Below are 23,143 nucleotides of genomic sequence, written 5' to 3' on the forward strand. Positions count from 1 at the left end.
CGGCAGGCTGTTCGCTCCTCATCCTCAGTCGATAGAGTTGAATTTACAAGGTCAGCCAGTCAGTTAGGGTTATGATGTATTTGATCCTTCCTGTCAATAAAAGACTGTTCAATGCATCTGCAATTGGACAGCTCTATTGTTGCTGTTAATTGTGTGCATGTGGGGGATGGGGAAGAAGCACAACAGAGTGGAGAGAAAACAAAGATGGATTCATTATAGATGTCAGTTTATGGAGACATGTCAGTGCAGTTTCTGTCACGCTGCTGTCTGCTCTGTCAGTTGACTGGATTTAAGTATTTTCCGCATGAGCCATAAGACGCTCAAGGATGCAGTTTAAAATCAGATCGGACTAAAGAGAGGTGGCTAATTTCTACTGGCACTTACAGATTATCATTTTTTTAAGCAAGAAAATGTTTCTCGTATCCTTTTATGCAAATTGATCTCAGCAGTCATTCATGCTAAACAGTTCCAGAAGTTATTTCATGATGAAGTGTTTCAGTTTTAGCCTTTGTCATCCTCTGTTTCAGTTTGTGTGTGAAATGTGTTGCTTCTGATCAAAGAAGAGTGTGTTTGCTCACATGCTTGGCTGTCTTATAGCTGTTTTGCATCCTGTTCTGTTTTCTACTACTGTGGGTATAGATATCTTTCTTTCTATATTTTACAACAGATTTCTTCCTGAATGACCGATAGAGGCTCAGTGCTAAATGTAATTCCACAAAGATACCCTTTGTTTTTGAGTCACCTGGTTCCTCTGAGTCACCTGTTAGCTTAGGTGCATGTAAACACACTGTTTGATTCTGAGGTGCTGATGCCAAAATGTGAACTGCAAAATCAATAACGTGTAGCTACTCTTTAAAGAATGAATTGAAATTTGAAGCCATAATTCTTTGCATTTCTCTTGTTTAACACTATCGAGTGATGAGCAACGATCGCCAGTATGTGTGTAGATGTGTGTACAAAAGTCAAACTCTTTACTCAGGAGACGTCAAAGTTCTGCTCACTGCATTTTTTGATTAATGCGTGATCTTTGTCTCATGCCAACAGTGGCAAAACAAAATCCTGAGCAACAAAGAGACAGAAAACCAAGAACATGGCCTGTCACTTCAAGAATTTGATTCTTTATGAGTTAGCTGCCAAGCAGAACAAACAGATTAAGAGCTCACTTCAAGTGCCATTTTTATATCCAGTTTCTCACCATTTCTTTAGAAGATGGACTTTGTCTTTGTCCCGTCTTTGTCTTTGCTGGAAGATTTGCTGTTTTGATTTGTGTTTTAAAATGTTTCAGTTCACAAAAGCACTCCAATTTGTCCCAGTCTCAGTATAATAATCCAAGAAGGAACAAATGTGGCCACCCTAAGCTTCTACTCACTTTTTGTTTTCCTGTCCAACACGTTGTGTGTTTGAATAAACCAGGCTGTGGTGTTACTGTGTTTCATGACTTACAGCTGCACTTATCTTCAACTTAAGATTCCTTAACATCAGAATAAAAATCAACATCAAATCAAAATCAGATAAAAGCTCCAGACGTCAGAGTGTTGCCTTCAATGCAATAAAATTGAATTATTGGCCTGCATGTAAATCCCCTACATGAAGTTCCTTCTGTCCACAAAAGAAACTGTGTTTGTACGGAGGCCAAATTGACGTGAACTTAAAGCTGATGAACCACATTAACAAACCACGATCTTTCAGCTAGTGTGTCCTCATTTTTTTTCACATTAAATAAAAATATTTTCATATTGAAATTGAACCTTTGACTTTAGCCTTATAGTTTGTCTCATGCAGAGCTGCAATGATCAGTCCATTAATAAATAAACTGATAGGCAGACAATCAGCATTTATTTTAATAATTAATTAATCGCTCAGGTTATTGTTAAAGCTAAAACATTTGATACCTCCAGCTTTTCAAATGGTAGAATTTGTTGCTTGTGTGCGTGTTGTGTGGTGCGTTTTTTTGATTTAAAAAAACAAAAAACAAATCATCACATTCAAAAATAATGAAAATTACCATTTGTCACAGCCTTACTCTCATTACATTTGGATAATGAAATATCCTCTGACGTGGCACTCTAGTGAAAACACACCATTAAATAAACAATCACAAGTCAAGAGTAAGAAATAACCAGTGTCATATGTTCACCGGTTCACTGTTCACCAATTCATGTTTGCTACATGATAATAATAATGAAAAACAGTTCGCTTAAAAGCAAACAGTAAATCAGAGTTTGACACTGAAGCATACATCACTGCATGTCACCACTGACATTTTGTACTTACAGGAACAAAGGCGAGGCATTGTCTGTGCGATTAAAGTACAGTAGATGCTTTGATACTACTGTGTATTTTCTTTGTGGGGACGCTGAGGCAGTGCTGTGTTGGTGGCTGTATTTGCTTTGGTACATTAATGACACTCATAAAAGGGCTTTGGCCTGGAACAATGCTGTGTTTTAATACGGCTGATCATGTGTTCGTGAGCCGTATCAAGCCCCCACCCTCAACCCCTCTCCCTGCTAGCTGCAGCCTCCCTTCCCCCTCTTTCATATATGTGTATGTGTGTTTACATTTTTGATTCCTATCAGCACTTTTTATGTTTACAAACTAGCTTTGTGACTCAGTCCGCCATCACTGGGGTCTCTTTGTACAGCTGTTAGCCCAGATTAGCAGAGTTAATTTGATCTAGTCATGCTTAAAAGTGTTACACACAGCAACCTTACATAGATGAGACAGCAGCATTTTTTCATTCAAGTCAGGCAGGCGGAGATGAAGAAAACATGTTCATACTAATCTCTTTCATGAGAAGAAAACTCAAGGACTTAGATTAATATGAAGTTGTGAAACTGGTCCTTCAGCATTGGATTAAGGGGGATTTCATCTCAGTGTAAACCAGGTTTCTGCTGTCTACAGCCACAGGAAAAAAAAAGACTTCTCTGGAATATATTTTAAAGTCCCATTCAAAGACTCCCCTTTAGTCTGCACTGCAGCTCCTTGTAATAACTGAACCAAACAGATCCACTAATTTCAACAAGGTAGAGATAAATACACTCAGCCGTCAGTGCTCACATATACTACACAATATACTTAACTATGAATAGCATAAAGAAGGCACTTAGTCTGTATGAAGATGACCCCCCCCCCCCCCCAGCCTCTAATAGTGCTACATGTATGTGCATGTTGCACTATTAGAGGTGCCACTTCACGTACGTGTACTAGTTGTACCAGTGTGTTGTGCCGCCATTACACTTCCTCTGAAAAACCTGTTCTGCCTGAACAAACCTGGGTCAAAACTTAGTATACAGCTGGACCGTGTATGGTCAGTGATGTAGGAAGTAGTTGAAAATTTGTGGAACTGCTCTAACCAACTGATGTCATCACGTCATATTTGCATTCTACCCAGTGTCAGCCAGTTTCAGACCTTTGTGCGTGTTTGCTTCTGTCCTACTCTCTTTGGGGACAGTTTTTCAAAACAGCCAAATTCCCAATAAAACTGGTCTCATTTGCAGGTTTTTTCTGTTGTCAGACAACAGAACAAGTATGAAATGGTAACTGAAACCTGGCCCATTAAGACCATGTTAACCAGCAGCCACTTCCAATCCATTTCCAAGCTGCTCCTCTGCACTTCTAAAATCCTGATTTCAGTGATTTCATCTGACAAAGACTGTAAGACTTGGGAAATCATTGCCCAGAGAGAGAGAGAGATACAAGTGACAGACTAAATATTTCATTTTGTCATACAGCCTTCGTCTGGGTAATAAACTAGTGCTTTGCCTCTCTGCGAGTCACTGAACAGAATAAATGCAGAGAGAGGAGAGCTTCTCACTCGTGGGGCTATACTGGCAAATCTCTTCAATGGAAAGTAGCTTAAGTTTGTCCAAAAAGTCACTAGATTTGTCGCTAGGTGCTTTTTTGAAAAAAAAAAAAAAATCACCAAAGTGGTCTGAAAAGTCTGTATATCTAGCAACAAATGTGCTAAGTTGGCAACAACACTACACTACAACACTCAGCCGGCCTAGCAATGGTGAAACTTGATCACTCACACGTGCTGTGTTCCACTGCCCTCGGAAATCGGATGTCGGAGCTGGGAATGACGTCACATCAGAACTGACTGTGTTCCAGTACAACAAGTCAAAAAATGGTTATTGTTGTTGCTTGCCTGGTTGTTGGTATTCACAATACCTGTTGGTCTTTTGCAGATACAAACACTGTAGAAGCAGATAGAAGATGAGCTTGTATCTGATTTGATGAGATAGTAAGACAAGGCAATTCGACAGAAACACTAATAAACAGTATATTACTACAGCGTCTGTTGGTGCGCAGAGCAGCCATCTTGGATTTTGAGGTCAAGGTTGGTGAGGCCAATTAGAGCCAAACATTTATAAGGATAAAATTTCACACATAAAGTAAAAACAGATTTTTTTTTTTTTTTTAACTTAGAGAGTTTGTGTTCATGTTTGTTTGTGTATCAGCTTCCCCTCAAGGTGATGGAGGTGATTGGCAGGTGTAAGGAAACATGTTGCCGATACCCCGGTCTACTCTCAGTTTTGGTTTTCAGTTGCAAAGCCTCTATTATGTGCTATGTGACACTTGTGTGCCGCTGGCTCACTAACTTCCATTTGCATTAATGGTGGAGTGAACCCCTCCCCCCTCACACACACACACACACACACACACACACACACACACACACACACACACACAAACCTTCTGTACAATATTACCTACCACAACCACTGCTTTGATGGCAGCAAAGCTGGAGCAACAGGGTGCTCTTTGGTTACTGATTATTTGCCATATAAATCCACTTTGTTTTCTGTTTATAATTTATCTGTAGAGAGGCTGTTGCTGACCTACATACACAGCTGGGGGGGGTGGGACTGTTGACAACAGTCAAACACTAAATGCTTAGTGCTTAAAACAGCATTTGGTTAACTTTTCCTTGTCACATTTGTCACCACAACAAACTTTTGTCTTTGATGCTACGAAAGATCTCTGTAAATCTTCTCTGAGTCATATAATCTTTAAACATTGCTCTTTTTCTCTCCTGTCTGTTTGGGAGTGCAAAAAAAAATAAAAAGTTCATGAAATATTACGTTTTGAAACCCAGCAGCCTATTAAATGATCTGGACTTTAGCTCTGCAGTTTTATTAGGCCTTTTTGTTCCAGGGGATTTGGTGAAGGGGCGTGAACTGGCTCCAGGCGTTACTAGTTGGCCCAGTTTCTAGTCATTTATCTAGTTTCTTGTCGTTTATCTGAATAGCAGAGCTTTAATCCAGGAGGGGCCCCTAACCCCAGCATACATACTATAGACATGAAAACCTATATGAGCCTACAACAACCACACCCATCTCAGCCTGATAATGTCTGTATGTAGTGTGTATGTGTGTTGGTGGGTGGTGGGAGTGTATGTACATGGGGCTGAAGGAGGGCAAGTGACAAACATACAGAGAGGAACTGATAGAAATTGAGGGTAGTTAAGGGAATGAGAGAAAAACAGAAGAGTGTAATAATGAGACAAATACAGGGAAGAGTGAAGGAAAACTATCATGGGAAAACAGAGATAAAGGCAGACAGGATATAATGAGGGATTGTGGGTGGCAGTGGTCTTGCCGGTTGGACAGGATCCTGATTGGTTGACTCTCAGTGTGTCAGTAGATTCGATCAAACAGGTGTCCCATTTTGATGGTATCACCTTTTCACATAACTGAATGTTTTCAGCCATTTCTCTTCTTTGGGGTTGCAGTTAACAATTATTTTCATCATTGATAAATACACTGATAATGTTCTCAATTAAGCAATTCATCTTTTGGTCTATAAAATGCCAAAAAAATGGTGAAAAGACCATAAAATGTCTTGTTTTGTCTGACCAACAAAACCCAAAGATTTATAACAAGGAGAATCAGGAAATCTTTACATTTAGCCTTTCCACTGCTCCAAAAATCATTTGTTTAGTATTTTTGCTTGAAAAGTATCTTATTAATTGTTGCTAATTCATTTTCTACTCCCTGCGGCTTTACTCTCTATAATGGAACTGGTCCATTACCAGCTTCTGTCCATGCCGCAGGTTGTCATGTTTTAAACTAAATATATTGTATGAAGAGTGATGTGCACATTGGTAGCCATTGGATACTGGAACAGCTATATTTCATTAATCTCCTACAGCCTAACCTCCACAATACGTTGCAGCATCAGTTTGCTTCCAGTGTTGTACTCCACATCCAGCCTTTGTTTTGTGAAATTTTTTGCGAGATAACTGTGCGTCAAGCCGTTCCATGTGTCATTTCATAGTTTGATTGATGTACATGTCCATTTGCGGTGAAATATTCATGATTTGATTAAGGTGTACACAGGATTTAAGGTTAAGGTAATTAAAAAATGGGATCGAAAAAGGCCATTTCTTATTTGGAGTGCTTTCTCCCTTGGATTGATTAACGAATGATCCAGTTCATTTAAACATAATTTAAACATACTCTATACATCCACATCAATACTCATATAAACTATCATAAATATAGACACTTTGTTATGCTGATGTGAGATGCATCACAAGGGGACGCTGACATGTCATTTGTCCTAGTTTTTGCAGAGAATATTTAGAAAATTGGCTGATTTAAAATAAAATGGAGACCGAAACAGAAGGTAACAGGCAACAGGAATTTAGATTATTGTTGCCTGTTCATTGATGCAAAGCAGGATACTGTGTCCACGTCAACTGCGAATACTGAATGAGACATGAAACTTGATATGCATTAGTAAGACGGATACTGTGAGCGTGTTAACACAGTTGACACATCACTTGTTGACTGCCAGCTCCTTCAGTTTGCAGGGAAACAGTGAAACTTATCAACAAACTGCTTTTAAACACTGTAACAGAGCAGTCACACTTGTTTAAATTGCTGTGATTGATGAATCATCACATGAAAAACACAGTTTTAGTAATTAGTTTCATACCCTGTAGTCTCGCTCACACTGATGGGGGTATTACAGTAACTAGAATACTAAACTTTACATCTTATTTTCAGTATCCAGCTATGTCACCACATGTGGAGGACTTGTGGGATTCAGATCTGCGCATTAGTTCCCTTGTTCCCATGTGACAGTGCACCCACAACGCCGCTAGGGAAATGTTTGTGTGATTCGGACAGGGAGGGGGGAGAGAGAGGGAATAAAGCAACATTGGGGGATGTGGGTCTGGGGTATGGGGTGGGGGAGTAATTTCCAAGATTTATGGCATGGCACTTCACGAAATGCATGCATCCTGTAATTAAAACTCCCCCTTGCCTCCAGCAGGCATGTACATTAGCCTGCATCCCCCACCAAACCATCCACCTCAGCCCTCAATGCAGTTTAGCAGCCCCCATCCTTCTGTCCCCTCCCACCCACTAGATAATAAGATCTTACGGCAGCTTGGCATCGCTAATGAGGGCTGAATGCCACAATGAGGGACAGTTTGTTAGAGCTCAGAAGCCATCACTGTCACCATCGCAGCAAACTTCAGCTGGATGAGCCTTTCCTTTTCAATTTCTCTGAGCTGTTGCTTAAAGCAAACGCTTATAGTAGGTGACGGCAGTTTGTTGTCTGTGAAACCTGTAGATCGGGAAAGGTGTTTCATTCCCTGTCATTGATGTAGTAGCTGAATAACTTTATGATTAGAGAGTAAATCAGGATAAACCCCAGTTTGCAAATTTCGTCAAATGAATGTGCAGTGTCTTCCAGCAGATGTCTCGTTTGAGTTTCACACAGGCACACACAGGCGTGTTCACTGTAAACGCAGGTCACAGGATAATATTGAAAATTCCTAAATAAAGAGAAGAGCTGCAACATTTAGTCATTTAATGGATAGACAGAAAATGGATTGGCAGTTTTTTGATAATTGATTAGCTTGCCTGAAGAACAAAGACATTTATAAAGCAACTATCAAAATATTTGCTGAAAAAAATAGTTTCTGTTAATCATTTCACCTCTTGTTCATATTGGTTTTGTGCATCAGTTATGTGCTAAGCTGAAAGCTTTCCTGTGTTGTGACGTTTGCGCTACACTGTGTGAGTGGAACTTTGTGTGTGTTTGTGTACACCATGAGGCTTAGTAATGGCCTGGTCTGCTAGCTGTGGGCTGTTGTGTCTGTGCGCCTTGGTTCCATTTCTGTGGTTTTGTTTGGTGGTGCTCAATGTACGTTGTTTTTCACAACCTGCCTTTTTCAGTAACAGATTATGAAACTGCATTACCTTAAATAGATGTGATGTTGTTGAGACAACTCACTGTAGCTGATGAGAAAGTAAATGTTAGCATTCGGTGTGCGACACATTTTGTTGACACACAAATAGAAAAACATTTCATGAGAGACTTCACTATCACACTGGCAAACTAGGTTGGAAAAACAGCCACAGGCTCAATGGTCTCACCGTACTCCCCCGAGTGTGTGCCCCACTTTTACTGCTAACTTTCACTGAACTTTCCAGACCCCGGGGCCCCGCTAGCAGCTGGACCCACATCAGGTTCTCATCAGGCCACATTGGTCCACAGCATTTCTCTGTGTCTCTCTCTCTGTCGTCCCTTCCTGTGATCAGAAGAAGGCAACCGATTGGTTTCTCATGACTGATCCTACAGTACAACTGTTCATTTAAAAGTATTTTTTGTTTAGACAGTGTGGTCATCTCGCTGTCACACATTGTGACGCAGGTTGTCATAGTAACAGTGCTGGCATCGAGGTAATTTTTTTGTAAACTACTCGATGCATCATACTGTATTGAGATTGTTTTGATGACAGCTGAGCATCCTGGTTTTGGTATTGTTATGTCAGATCTCACATTTGATGTTACATATAAAAACATCACTCGTCTTCATCATTCTCCCTCCTCTTCCTCTGCACAGCTGTATGAACTGGATGGAGACCCAAAGAGGAAGGAGTTTCTGGATGACCTCTTCAGTTTCATGCAAAAAAGAGGTATGTTCCTGTGCACGTGTGTATGTTTTTAAATCCATACATACTGTCTCAACGCATCACATTTGCTCTCCCTCATTAAAGTACACCGTATCCCTTCAGTTTCTTATCTTGTCATACTATATCTTCTCAGTGTCACTGAGAAGCTCTTGATAGTTGAATATAGAGAGGATGAACTACCCGGTCTCTGTCTGACATACGACACAGTGCTGTCTACTCATCTTTCACTCAGATGGGTGGGGTCTTTATTCATTTCAGAAATGATTGCTTTATGGTTGCGTCGTTCCCAGGCTATAACTAGAAGGAACACATCGTATCAATGCCTGGGAATGGATTGGTTTACACACACACACACACACACACACACACACACACACACACACACACACACACACACAGGATTCACACTGGTGACACACACAACGCTAAAACTGCAAACTGAGCCAAAAGAAATCACGTTTCTCCTCATTCAGAAAACTCTTCATTATACTTGGGAAAATGTGGATTGTGTAAAATTGTATTTGCACATATTGGCTATGCAAATGCCTAGCAGCTTATTACAGATGATTCCCATAAACACCAAGCAGCCTTTCTGATTTTACAGGTTGAGTAGTGGCTGATTTAATCAGATCAGTGGGTTGTTGTTTGACGTTGGACACAACGGACATGTGCTTACAGCTGAAAAACCAGTCCTAGATGTTTACACTGTCAGAGCTACTGCCGATGGGCGGGTCTGCCAAGTCATCTGTGAGAATCTGAGAGCACCATCTGCAGGCTACACTGATAACTGATATATTCCTCCTTAACATGCAAATCAAAGATCAGATATGTTAATGTAAAGATGTGTTGGCCTGAGGACTTTATTTATGATCGCTCATTATTTAAAGTTATGTAATTTGATGATCAGATTAATGAAAGCTGTGTTTTTCTTTTCTGGGTAAAGAACATATGTCATATATTAATATAAAAGTGTAAGTATTGATTGGGTCTTGTCCCAAGGCATTTTGTCTCATGCTTGGTTTGCATGTGCAGTTCAAAGACAAGAAAACAGCCTCAGGCTGAGTAAGGTCAGCCAGACAAATACTGGTTTGTGTGTTGTATCAGACACATTTAAACACTCTAAACATTTAAATGTTTTTGTCAAAATTATTATAATTTTGTCAAAATGTAAAGATGTAAACTTAAAAACCTGTTGTTCAATGCTTGTGTGATTAAGTTTTTGTAGAAATATTTAGGTGGATGCATACTGTGAATAGTGTCCCTTGTGCTCACGTTGGTTAATGATAAAGGCATCAACAGTAAAATAAGTTTTATAATCCATAACTCATGCAGCCTGTGACCCTCTTCTTCCTTGTAGTCAACATTTTCATGTCTGTAAATGGCTTTATTTATCTCCAATCCATCGATCAGTCCAATGACTGAATTTTAAGCCTTATTTTCAGCTGGAGGTAGAGTAAACGTCCTATATTATACTGTATGAGGTAATGAATAAACAGCAGCTTAATTTGAAATAATGATGAATGTCATTATATTTCAGTCATAATTCTTTGTCGTGATCATCTCAAAAAAACACAAACATGCATTTGGCTGGTACAATGATGAAAGTGGCTCGCTTAGAATTTCTAGGTTCATGGAGATGAGGGCCTGTGTTGCATTCTTTTATTAACATGGGACATACTCCAGAAATTCACAGGAGGAAACAGTCCAGGAAAAGTGTTTCTGCAGTTAAGTGCTATCTTATATAATGGGCCAGTGTACTACCTCTTATTCTTAAACAGAGATTACAGCTGTTAGGTTTATTATTTTGTCTTTATTGTTATTATTTCTCATGTTTTTTATTGGTTTAATATTCACTTTTCTTGGTCATATTCTGGTTGTCTTTTTCTCTGCTGCAAGTGAGCAGGACGCTGCACGCAGTCAACATGAAAAGCAATTTCTTGCCATGATAGCATTTTATTTCTCTGTTGACCTTTCCCCAATGTGTGTGTGTGTGTGTTGTTCCAGGAACCCCTGTGAATCGTATTCCCATCATGGCCAAACAGGTCCTGGATCTGTACATGCTCTACAGGCTGGTGACAGAGAAGGGCGGCCTAGTGGAGGTCATCAACAAGAAACTGTGGAGGGAGATCACCAAGGGACTCAACCTGCCTACCTCAATCACCAGTGCAGCCTTCACCCTTCGCACACAGTCAGTACACAGACACACAGGAGTGTCACCACGCCTCTAGTTGTTTTTCCTTGGTCTGAATTGTAAAAATTAAAAAAAAAAAAACCAATTACTTGTTTATTGGACAGACAGACACACCAACGCAAGTGATTTGGGTTTCCATAACTTTAGGTAGTGGCAGCTGTCACAGCTATAAAATCCTTTTGTTCTGCCCAGTGTTTCAAGTAAGAGGAGCTGCTCAGATGTACGTTTTCATTATTAATCAGCTGAACCACAGATATCATGTCATATAAAGGAGATTTGAATTTCCAAATTTCTTTTGTCATATTTTTAGTATCTCCTTATGTTACCTAAAGTTAACACATGTAAAATCATCAGTCCCTTGATTTCTTGTATGATTAAGCTGCCATGTTTCATCATAGCCAAAGATCATGTCATGGAGACCCTTACTAAGTATTTAAATAGGTGCCCACCCAGAAATTAGCTTAAAACTTAAATGGATTCAAGATGTGAATGTCCCAGATAATCTGAGCCCAGGGCATCTCAGTGTTAAGGACCTTTTAGTTAAATATTTTGTGTTCCTCACAGATACATGAAGTACCTGTACCCGTATGAATGTGATAAGAGGGGTCTGAGCAACCCCAACGAGCTCCAGGCAGCCATCGACAGTAATCGGCGGGAGGGACGACGACAGAGCTTTGGCTGCTCCCTCTTCACCTACTCACCCAATGGGACGCCCACCATGCTCTCCTCGCCGAAGCTCCCCACGTCCAGTGTGGGCCTGACGGTGGGCACCAACGGGGCCTCGCTGACCCCCATCCAGAAGATCAAGAAAGGTAAAATTTGTTTATTATGCTGCTATTTACAGTATTCCAGAAATTGTACTCCCAAACCAAAGTCTCGCTTTCTTATCACTTATCACTCAAGCCCACTGCACATCCATTAGGGATTAGAACCTCACCGTTCATTTACCAGCATCACTTATGGTTTAACCACATTCACAGGAAATATCACATACAGTAACACATGTAAAATGAGACTTGCTTCCAACTTCAATCACGTGACCAGCACTCATCCAGTAATCAATCCTCAATGAAAGGAATGAAAACATGATTTGCTCTACCGCTCTCTCTCTACCTTGACAGATCTTAACCAGGGACATTTCAGTAACATGTGCATCATAGACCAACTATATCTTGCTTTGGTAACACATCAGACTCAGTTCCCCCTTCTCTCCCTTTTCATGCTGTTCTACCGGAAGAAGAGGGAGGCCAGCCGCTGCCGGGAGTTGGTGTGGCTCGTTTGCCAGTGGGGGCCTTGGCAGGTCACTCAGTGGCTGCTGTGCAGGCAGCAGCAGCCCAGGCAGCAATGGCAGCACAGGTGGCAGCTCTGGAGCAGCTGAGGGACAAACTGGAGGCTGGCGAGCCTCCAGAGAAGAAGATGGCACTGCCGGCCGAGGAACACCACCGACTGCTGCAGAGAGCCCTGCAACACAACCTGCTGGCCATGACCGCCCAGATACCCATGAATATCCGCATTAACAACCAAGGTACTGAACACGCAGGGAAGTTTCTGACCTATTCCGCTAACTTCAGTGAAACAACCAGTCAGATATGATTTTCATGTTTTCACATCAGATGAAGGGGTTTGTGGCCCCCTGTGGGTTTAGAAAAATTCCTCCATTATCTAATCAACAGGAGACAACAGCGTCAACATGCTTTTTTCCCTCTGCTGAGTTTCGAAAGTTCTTACTTCAGAGGGGTTTCTTAGACGGAATAAGGCTAATTTTGTCACAACACTGACGTCAACTTCAACATTAAAACCAAAACCAAAACCAAACTGTCCTGTCTCGATATGAATAGATCTCATCTTCGCTCTGGCAGTTAATACCCATTCATCTATTTCCACCAGAGTGACAGCACATAGGAACAGGGTCAAATATTAACCCCTAGTGACTGATGACATTGCCAAAAGGCAACGTGTACGTACATGACACAAGAGGCTGCCACATGCTGGCTTGAGGAATCTGAAAATCCATATTCATGCGCTCAGAAGTTCAATAATCAAGCAGTTCATCAAACAAAAATCTGCTCTGTGTCTAAAATTATTTACCACCTTGACCGGCACAGTTTCTGTCCTGTGGTTTGCTGTATGTCTGACTTGTGTTTTTCCGCTATTTTATTTCATGAAGGATCTTAACACACATCAGTATTAATACATCACGTCTGCTGTGGGTATTATTGTGGATTTTACATTCCCTGTTTCACCCCAGAATTTCTAAGCTGAATTTCACATATTCTCATTCTTCCTGACAGTTAGTGTCTCAAGACTTTTTTGTCATTTTACCACAAACCACAACACCCAACAGTGAGGAAGTAACCTATAGCGGGCTTATATGCTGACCTGTTTAGCTTATGCACCATGCATGCACACATTCATACAGAACGTGGGTGTTTGTGCGGGGATTCCCTTCTGCAGGTACGCACTTTGATCTTATAGCACAGCTTTTCTGGGTTAGTGTCTATCTGATTGAACACACAAACTGTTTCTCAGTACTGATAATACAGGTGACTTCAGGGAAATGTTTAACTGGACATTTTTGCAAATTCACTCACACACAAAGTTGCTTTTCTTGGAGAGGAATATTGTGAACCTTTGCTCATTTGGTTCACAGATAAAGGGAAAGACAGTTTTGACGTAGTGATACACAGACATCTAGCACAGTCTTTATGTTAAATACAACCAAAGTGTAACAGTTTTGTTCTCTTCCTGTGTTTCTAACAGATGGCAGGCAGGACTCAGCCCTGAACCTCACCACCAATGGCACAAACAGCATCAGCATGTCAGTGGAGCTCAATGGAGTAGTGTACACTGGTGAGCATCGCTGTTATGTTACATGATGAAAGTCTTTCTTTAGGCTGATTTTCAAAAATCAACAAAATACAGTTACGAATGGTCTGTACTTCCATTAAGGTATGTTATGTGAATGAAGCTTTGTTTTCTCCTCTTGCAATATCATTGTAATTAAATGTGACGATGGATTTCCAGCTGTCTGCCTCCCGATTGGAACTGACTCCCTTGAGGATGATATAGCAAGCACCATGATTGAATGCGTTAAAAATGTTTCCATATGAATTTTTTGCAATATTGCTTTGTTGAATAGTCTGAAAAACCACCTCATGCAGGCGTATAATTTGTTTGCAATATTTGAGAATTTTTTTGGGATGGAGGAATTATGCTTGAAAAGAATCTATTTGTACAAAGTTTTGTTTGACCTGTCAGATGACAAACGTGTTCATTGCTTTTCCAAATGGCTTCACTCAAAGGCAGAGTAAAAAGCAGAGGGGGTTTATATATGAAGCAGACACTTTCAAACAATCCCTCCTGGACAGGAGACTTTGAGATTATAGTCCTACACTGAATTATACACGTAAAAAGTGACGGAAAGCGTTGTGGTAAGAATGAAAGAGCAGAGCTAGAGAGAGGTTCAGTCCTTTGCTCGTTTCTCACCTCTGCACAGTATGGTGTGAAGTCAGTGGAAAAGGTGAACTGAATAAACAAGATACAGCTTGATAATTGGTGATCTTTAAAAGTGTGGATAGCTGTGTCTTCCAGTCTCTGTGCTAAGCTAAGCTAATTGCCTCTCAGCTCCAAATCCAATTTCTCCTCTGAGACTCAGAAAGAAAGCCAATGAAATGTTGAACACCTCCTTCAAGTTTCATTTTTAAATAGGGATTACATTGAATACTGTATATTTGTAACTTTATTTTCTGTTTCTTGTGTCTTTTCCTGTCCAGGCGTACTTTTTGCTCAGGCAGCAGCAGGGTCGGCCTCATCTGGTGCATCTGGAATGTCCGTCTCCAACTCGGTGGTCGGCGGTCGTGTCGCCCCTCAGCAGCAGGAGAACACACCTACCTCAACCTCAACCTCCAGCAACCTGTTGTCTTAACAAACCCACAGCCTTTCCCCTTTATTTTTTTTTGTATTTTATTTTATTTTATTTTATTTTTTCAAATTACCACGCTAAGTAAAGCCAAAAATCAACCTCATTTTCTATATCATCTATGCCAAAAAGAGAAGAACCATAAACCGTACAGGAAGACACAAACTGAAACTCAGATCACTTGAAGTACACTATCTCAGGTTTTCTCTCACATACTCACCTCTTTTGTTCTTCATAGCCAAAATAATTTTGAAAAAAAAAAATATCCCAACTGAGAGCCAGTATATGCTAAACAAATATGTATGCACAACCTGTGAATTATTTATTTCTGCATAAATGTACAGATTATCAGAGAACAAAAGAGATGATAATAACAAGGAAGAGCAATGCACTGTTTACACACACAAACACAGCTACTGACTGACAGCGATGTTTTATCCTCTAGGGGAGAGATTTTTTTTTTTTTTTTTTATTCTAACTTTTCAGTGTCATTATTATCATTATTGTTATTCTCTATTGTGTTTATCATTTAAATTTTTAACAATCCTCTCACTGCAGGAAAAAAAAAATCTATATATTTAGAATTCTATTAAAAAAAAGAAAATATGAATATAATCTATTTTTAATCAGAAAAGCTTTAAAGGTATATGTTGTTTCTTCAGGGCATATAACCATGTACCGCTGTGACCTCATTTTGTGTAAAACCTTATAACCTTATTCACATGGCAGCCAGTTTGGATCTCTATGTGGAAGAGTGAGTCTGGTGCAGGTCTGCACTCTTGTTGTGTACGGAGATACACATCAAACCTATGCCACAGATTCTCCAGTGAAATGCAAATTTGAAATGGCTGGACCTCAAGAATCTGCAAGGATATTGGCTGACTTTTTAATATATTTGGTCCATTCTTCGATTGCTACCCCAGTTTAGGTAGCAGCTAGTTAGCTAGAATGCTAGGTAGCCGACGTCCCTGCTGAATTCAAGCAGTTGTTATGGTTGCTCTTCCTGAAACAGCTGGCTATCTAAAACCCCCACCTGTTAGTTGACATAAGGCCAGTTCAATAGATATCCATGGCAATCATGCGGGTGTATCAACAAGCTTAGTGTTCAAAATGGTTGTATGTACGAGTAAGGTTAGCTGTGCAGGTGGGCAAATGAACTAAAGCCTTTCACTGCACCTCAACACGCTGGACTTTCTGAGCCTCAGCGGCGTCCACACGACTGCTTGCTGTTCAGGCTTCAGATTTTATGTGAATAACACGTTGCATTGTTCTCAGGTGTCCGTCTGCTCATCACTTTGTACAATATCCCACAGTCTTCTATTACACTTGATGGAGCAATGCTTTTCAACATCTTTCCCTGCAGAAAGATCCATTTTTATCTTTTTTATGACTTGGCCTTCTAGTGGAGTGATTGTCTTAAAGCCAGATGCATGCATGTATTTGTAGATAAAAGCCCTTCAGGAAACAGGAAAACTGTGACTTCCTGTCTTGAAATTACAAGAGTCCTTGTATTTGTGGTGACACTCACATGGACAATCAAATGTCAGGAGACGCAGTCTGAGCTTCAGAAGATAAATATCCTGACAATTATTTCAGCTCATATCTGACGTTTTGTTGTTATTTTTTTCTTGTATAATAGATTACAGATGCTTTTGTTTTTTGTTTCAGCTTTGTGTTTTTGCATGACTTCTGATCCAAGTGCTTCTTATCCTGTGCTGTGACAAGGACAGGGTCCTCTTGAGAGTAGCTTGCTATCAAGGATAACACAGAGAATGTCTTGTGGTCCTCTGACTGTTTTTAGATGTTGCTTAATTGGGGCTTTTGATAATGTAAGATCAGAGGCTTTCATAGCTTCAGCTGAGTGCTTGCTTGTGTCTTAGTGTTTGCACAAACACTCTCTGCAGTTGGATTTATAATAGGTTAAATCTGCCACAGCGGAGACACAATGTTACCTCATAAGTAGTTGTGTCTCTGCATTTTGAAGTAGATCAATCACTCAGCTTTTTGAACTTTAACCTGTGTTACCTCTCTGGACTGTTGGCTGTTAAAGATTGTTACTAAATCCCCACCCCCCCCCCCACCCCACCCCCTCGACCCCACCCCTACACAAAGCAGCCTCATTCCTACTGACGTTAGGAAGTAAATCAGGCTTTGTATGTGGGTTCTGTTCTGAGGCCTTAACACAGCATGAGATGACCAGAGAGCGAGCAGTACCTCCGTCTAATCAGTTTTTACTGTTCCAGTCAAATATCACCAGATGGCTGTCAAGGCTTTGATATTGGACTTGCTTCTCGGTGGGAAATCACCACCAGCTGCTACACAAACAGTGGTCAGTTTTAGAAAGTACTCTTTATACTCAGATGACCAACAACTCCCATTCAAAAACACAAACATCAAGTGCTTTTTTAATGCGTTAAAGCAAAACTTCAAAAATAAATGGTTTTATTTCTCCATAGAAAAGAAAAGTGGAGCTTTAGTTGGATTTTGAAAATAACTTTCAGAGACAGAAACAGGATCTCATTGGTTGAGTCACATCTTAATATGACAGAGAACCACAGTGTTTCCAAAGTGACTGAGTTCAAGGTTACTTAAGTGACAAAAGAGGAACTGTCGGAGAAACCTGAAACACAAATCATATTTGTTTTAGATGTAAAGATCATAACAAAACTAAAACTCACTTATGTAGATTCACAATGCCAGACCAGTCTAATGCACATAATCTTGCGCCACCTATAGGCAATAAATGTAACAGCAGCAGTTTTGACCTTCAGATGAAGATATGAGGATACAGCTACAGTCTACATAGTTGCTGCTGTATTTGCATCTGTCTGAGGTTTTAAATTTGTGCCACCCATCAGCTAAAATAATGAGTAATCAGAGGCAGAAGAACTTAATTGTGCTTTACAAGTCGATGGAAATTTGTCTTTGACGTGGCTCACAGGATAAAAACATAAAAGCAGAGCGTCGCTGTGTCACATAAATCTGCAGTGGTTATTAAATATAATTCAGCTCATGGATGTACAACACCAGCTGTCTTTTTCAGGCGAATCAGCCTCAGACAAGCTCAACTAGATCGTGTGATATAATAGAAAGCCCCAGAGCAGCTGGACCTTGTGGTGAGATCATTTTTCAGTCTCAACAGATGTGTTCATTATTTCAGTAAGTTTATAGTTAAATTATTCAACACCAAATACAGAAATTTGCAGAGTATGTTCACAAAGCTTGTTTTATCAGTGTAAAATAATAAATGCAAAACCTTAGACAAAACAAACCCTAACAGCAGTTCGACAGAGGAAAAACTGTTGTAACCTGTTGCCTGCAGGTGGCACGTGTCAAAACTGTGACAGCTGTTACCACGAGGTGGTGCAACTTGGACTGGCTCGAAGTGCGCCTACATTTCTGAAACTGCTGCTGTTGTTGTGACTCTGTAACAGTTTGCATCAGTGGCACTGTGTTCTCATTCATTCAACAGGGACAGAGCGAATGTTAGCTTGATCTACGATCATATCTATAACAAGCAGCAAACCTAGATAAAAGTTTCCTCCTCTCCTGCCTCTGTATTTTGTCTGTGGGTATGAGTCTAGCGCCTCTTAAAAACAGTAACTCTTTGGCTCTGACCACAGAGGTTTAATTCAGCCAGTGGAGTCGTTTTTTAAGTCTGAGAAGAATTTGCAGAACTGAAACTCCAGTTTGTGCAAGATTAGAGCGTTCTGTCAGCAGCCTTATGTAGGTGGGAGCTGGGTTCATTTTTTATTTGTGAACAGCTTGCCCCAGATCTGTGGAGAAGATACAGGACAGATGGGTGTTTACATGATGAATTTAGTTATTTGGGGAAGAACTAGTTGCTTTGCAGCTATTGCCCTGCGGTGTGGCTGTGAAGTCAGACAGCAGACCAATCAGACCTCGACCATTTTGCCTTTTAAAAGGTGAACGACATTTAGCAGTTTTAATTCATATGATGGAGCCTGATGTCAAGATTCACAACCCCATCTGAAATAATGATCAGCTTCTCACTGTAGATGTTTCAGAGGAATTCAGTGCATTTCTACAGTGAAAAATGTAGCTGACATGTCTAACAGGCGGTGCCTTCTGATGCTGACCAGTGACATGAATCAGTACAGACACACACTACGGCTAATCTGTCTTCTTTCCATTTGATAGACATATTTATGCAAAGCATTATGCAATGTAGCTACATATATACCTTGTAATCTCTTTGAAATTTACATCTTTTTATTTCATTCTGGGTCTTACAGTTTTGGCAACAACATTCTTGGAACCACTTATTGTGCTTCATTTAGACCTACTGCCTTAGAGAGCAGTAACTACAGAATAAATGACAGTAGAGATTCTTAGCAAACATGTGTAACAAAAAAATGAGCTGTAAAACCTTCATTTTATGCCTTCTGTGCACATTATTAATTAGTGTCACACACCTTACAACTCCATGCAGTTCTTTTGTCCACAAAAATGATACATTTGATGGTATTATAATTTCTATGGTAATGTTAGATGTCAAAAAGTCAGATTTTAACAGGTTTTTAACTCAGTTTTGACCAAATCCATGGTTATTATGTGTAGCCTTTGTAGGGCAGCATAGTCTCTATAGTAATGGTAGTGAATACATGCTATGCTGACCTATACACAATACATAGATCATAAGGATGACAAAAAGACCCAGGGTGGAAAAAAAAAAAAAATGAGTTCAAGCTCTTTTAGGTTTTGCTCATCTTTCTGCTTGATTCTTACATTTAATCAGAAGCTGCTGTAAATTTAATGTATTACCATATTAAAGGCTGTATTTGCTCTTGTTAGTGTCAGTTCAGTTGCACACGGAGAGCCTTGCATTTCTCTCCATGTTTCTGTCTCTTTGTGAGTAGCAGATGTCACAGTTGCTGGTAGTGGCTGACAATCAAATAGAGACATGCTGTGGCTGAAAGCTTTAGTTTGGAGGGGAAGGCTGCTGGAGAAAGCGAAATCCAATCAATTCTGATCTAAAGGATCAACATTGCTTCTTTAGATTTGACCCTGTGACCTTTTGGCCTCTGAGGCAACACTCAAGCACCTGCCCCCCTTCTATGGATCCATGTTTATCGTATATCTATTGACCTGCTCTGCGAGATATTTGCATTTGAACAGCAGATGTACTGCGGCTCTCTCTGTCTCTCTGTGCACGGCAGCATCTTCAGGGAAGGCTGGCATGTTTGTAATTGTGTGGTAGCGACAATCAGGAGATGTTATGACAACACTGTATACCTCCAAACACTTTGACATCCCTTCAACCATAATCAAGCCCCGCTTCTACCTCAAAGACTAAAAGCTTTGGCAGATTTCTTCGCTTCATCCCCTACAGAGATTCCTGTGGAAGGCTGTGTCGATGCAGGAAGACCGACCAAGACGTTTTTGATGCTAGTTTATAAAGAGTTTGGTTTGACAATGAAAGAGATTGTAAAGACCACAGACAATCAGATTACAGCTAAAATGTGACTCGCACCTTTTATCAATAACCATTTTAGAAATGTAAGGGGAATCAGTGATGTCAGTGTAGTTGAGAAGCTCTCACCCCTGTAGAAAGAGCTCCCCACAGTGGAGGACTTCATTATGACACAATAAACCAGTTAAGATTTCCTGGATGGGAAAAACTGAAAGGTTTGATTCAGGGCTGCCAAGACTCACTATCCTTCAGTATGGCCATTTATGGCAAAAAATTACATATTTTCAGTGTTCATATCTTCATTTCCTCTCAGTGTTTCCAGAGTTTCCTTCTTGTTGAGGTGAAATGGCCTTTAGATCATCATGGAACATTTTAATAACCACATATATATTCACATATTAAAAACATTACCAGTAAACAATCAATAATCAAACAACCTTTCTCGTCTGTTTCTCTGTATCTGTGGTCATTAGTTTAGACACTTTGCATCTGCAGTTCTTGGCTTTATTTTTATTTGTCAAAGTTACAATATTGTTGTGTGGTAGTGCAGTTAAAAGCTTGGATTGATTTCTAAAAGTCTGCTTGTTTGATGCATTCATGTGCTGTTGTACTGATCAGAACAATGACTTAGCCGGACTAATTTTCTTACTTTGCATTTTGTTTGTCTTGGAGTTTGATTTTCTGATAGTATAAGTAGTAAATGTTGTGCTGCTCAGGATTTCAGATGTTGGAGCTTCGGCACAAAACCCTCTCTGTCAAAAAGTCTAAGATGAGAACGTCGTAATTTTCAGGTGTTTTATCTTGAAACATTGCTGCTTTTACTCCCAATAGAGCTGTAGCTTAAATAACCTCTTAAAAACTTACCAGGTCCAGAGCGTCTTGCATGGAAAATTGACTCAGACTCCTGTTCCCACTTGCTGCCAACATGGAAATTTTGCCGGAACATTTACGGGTTAAGGTGCATGTGGATTCGGGGGCTTTTGACTGGACTTCACCACTGACTTTACCTCCATCAGGTGGACGGTGGAGAAGGGAAAATGACGATCGGAGTATAACAAGATGCCTTCTGCTGTGACAATTGTATGAATTAATCTGTATTACTAAAATTCATTAAATAGATTATTTCTGAAATATGGCTTACTAGGGCTCTGGATTATATCATGTTTATATTGTTTGTTTAGTTTTTTGCTCTTTCTTTGCCTTTTTTTTTTGGATATGCTGTAGCAACCCGTGCACACAGAGATTACATGTAGAGCAGATTTATTGATATAGTGATTATGATGATAATGTGATTATTTTAGGGAAGCATGTGATGTGATGTGTGTGCGTGGATTTTCACGTGCATCTTTGCGTCAATTTCAGAACTGAAACAAGGCTTTGTCTCTTGTCTCTTACAACTTTTTCTCAGGAAAATCTACCTCTGCCTCCAGTTTGATGCATTTAACCCAATGAGGGCTCAAGTTACAGTGTAATGGGTACACAAAGAGGGCATGAAGGCTAACACCAGGGTCCGAAATGAACTCTGTAACATACCAGTATAGTTTCTGAGATTAGATATGAACACAGTTTGCTGGAAGTACACACTGAGATTGTATTGAAAACAAATATTGTGGAAGTATTTCTAACATTATAGTGGCTAGATATAAATAAATATCTTCATCAGGTATTTTTTCACCCTGGTTGGTGACCTAAAAGGTTCATTTTGGACACTGAGGTGGCTTGCTCTCGGTCTTTCTGCTTCTCCTTCTGTGTTACAGGTTCGTAACACTTCTGCTGTAAAGTTTATTTAAGCACCAACAACAGGGAACCTCCAGCTCAACAGCTAAATTCTACTAGTACTACGACAAGTACTGCCTCTAGTACCACTGTTAGTACTGGGAGTCGTTTTTCAGTCTGTTCTATTAATGTGTGCTTATTCCTCTTTTTTCTATAAATGATTACATTTTTGATGAATGGGATGTTTCCCGGTAACCACAGTAACAGTGAAGTGGCAGCGGGTAATGCAACTGTTTTCTTTTTGTTTGTTTTCCTTTTTTTCTGTTTTTTTTTGAAGGGTGAAGAGCGATTCTTGCCTATTTACTCAATATGTGTTTGTGTGAATACTTTTATTTTGAATCTGAAATTAATAAAATATCACCTTTCTTAAATGTCAGCAGAGCTTTGGGTGTTTTTATAAATTAGCAAACCTCTTAATCAGTATATTTTAAAAAGCTATATGTTCCTTCCCATTCAGTTAGTTAGTCTGTTATTAAAATGTGTCCATTATGTACTTATTCACATTCATGTTGGCTCCAAAAAGTTATTAAGCACTTAAAGCTCTACATCAGTCTTTCAACAAATTATTTTAGTTACCTGAAGTAGAACATCTTCTGCATAATGGGAGCTTAGCTACCAAAAACCTATATCACTAACATATTGACTAAAATACCTCATTGGTTTTAATTGGGTTATTTTATATTCTTTGTTTTAAACACAGGTACGAGAAAGGAGAATTGATACTGAGTAGATAAACCTGGTCAAATAAAGTAAGATCAAATGTTCAAAACCATATATCACTACTTATTTTTAAATACACAGAATAAAGCATGAATTAAACAGAATCACAGTTAACAAAATGAAGAGACTTATAGATCTGTGCTCACTTTTATGGTCATATATTTTATATTA

The 23,143-nt window shown here is 39.8% G+C and overlaps 1 protein-coding gene across 4 annotated transcripts in view; it reads left to right on the forward strand.

Annotated features, from left to right (window-relative positions):
- Positions 1-22,628, forward strand: part of arid3a (AT-rich interactive domain 3A) — a 48,379-nt gene extending 25,751 nt beyond the window's left edge. For all 4 annotated transcript variants that reach the window (XM_071486029.1, XM_071486028.1, XM_071486030.1 and 1 more), the window contains 6 exons: positions 8,863-8,935; positions 10,937-11,120; positions 11,688-11,935; positions 12,361-12,648; positions 13,884-13,973; positions 14,897-22,628. In XM_071486029.1, the coding sequence (XP_071342130.1) occupies positions 8,863-8,935; positions 10,937-11,120; positions 11,688-11,935; positions 12,361-12,648; positions 13,884-13,973; positions 14,897-15,048 (1,035 nt within the window). In that variant the 3' untranslated portion in view covers positions 15,049-22,628. The remainder of the gene's footprint in view (positions 1-8,862; positions 8,936-10,936; positions 11,121-11,687; positions 11,936-12,360; positions 12,649-13,883; positions 13,974-14,896) is intronic.
- The last annotated feature ends 515 nt before the right edge of the window (positions 22,629-23,143 follow it).

This window comes from Trachinotus anak, unplaced genomic scaffold, assembly GCF_046630095.1.
Source record: "Trachinotus anak isolate AG129_WGS33_773 ecotype Australia unplaced genomic scaffold, CSIRO_AGI_Tana_v1 ptg000010l, whole genome shotgun sequence".
Lineage (NCBI taxonomy): Eukaryota > Metazoa > Chordata > Actinopteri > Carangiformes > Carangidae > Trachinotus > Trachinotus anak.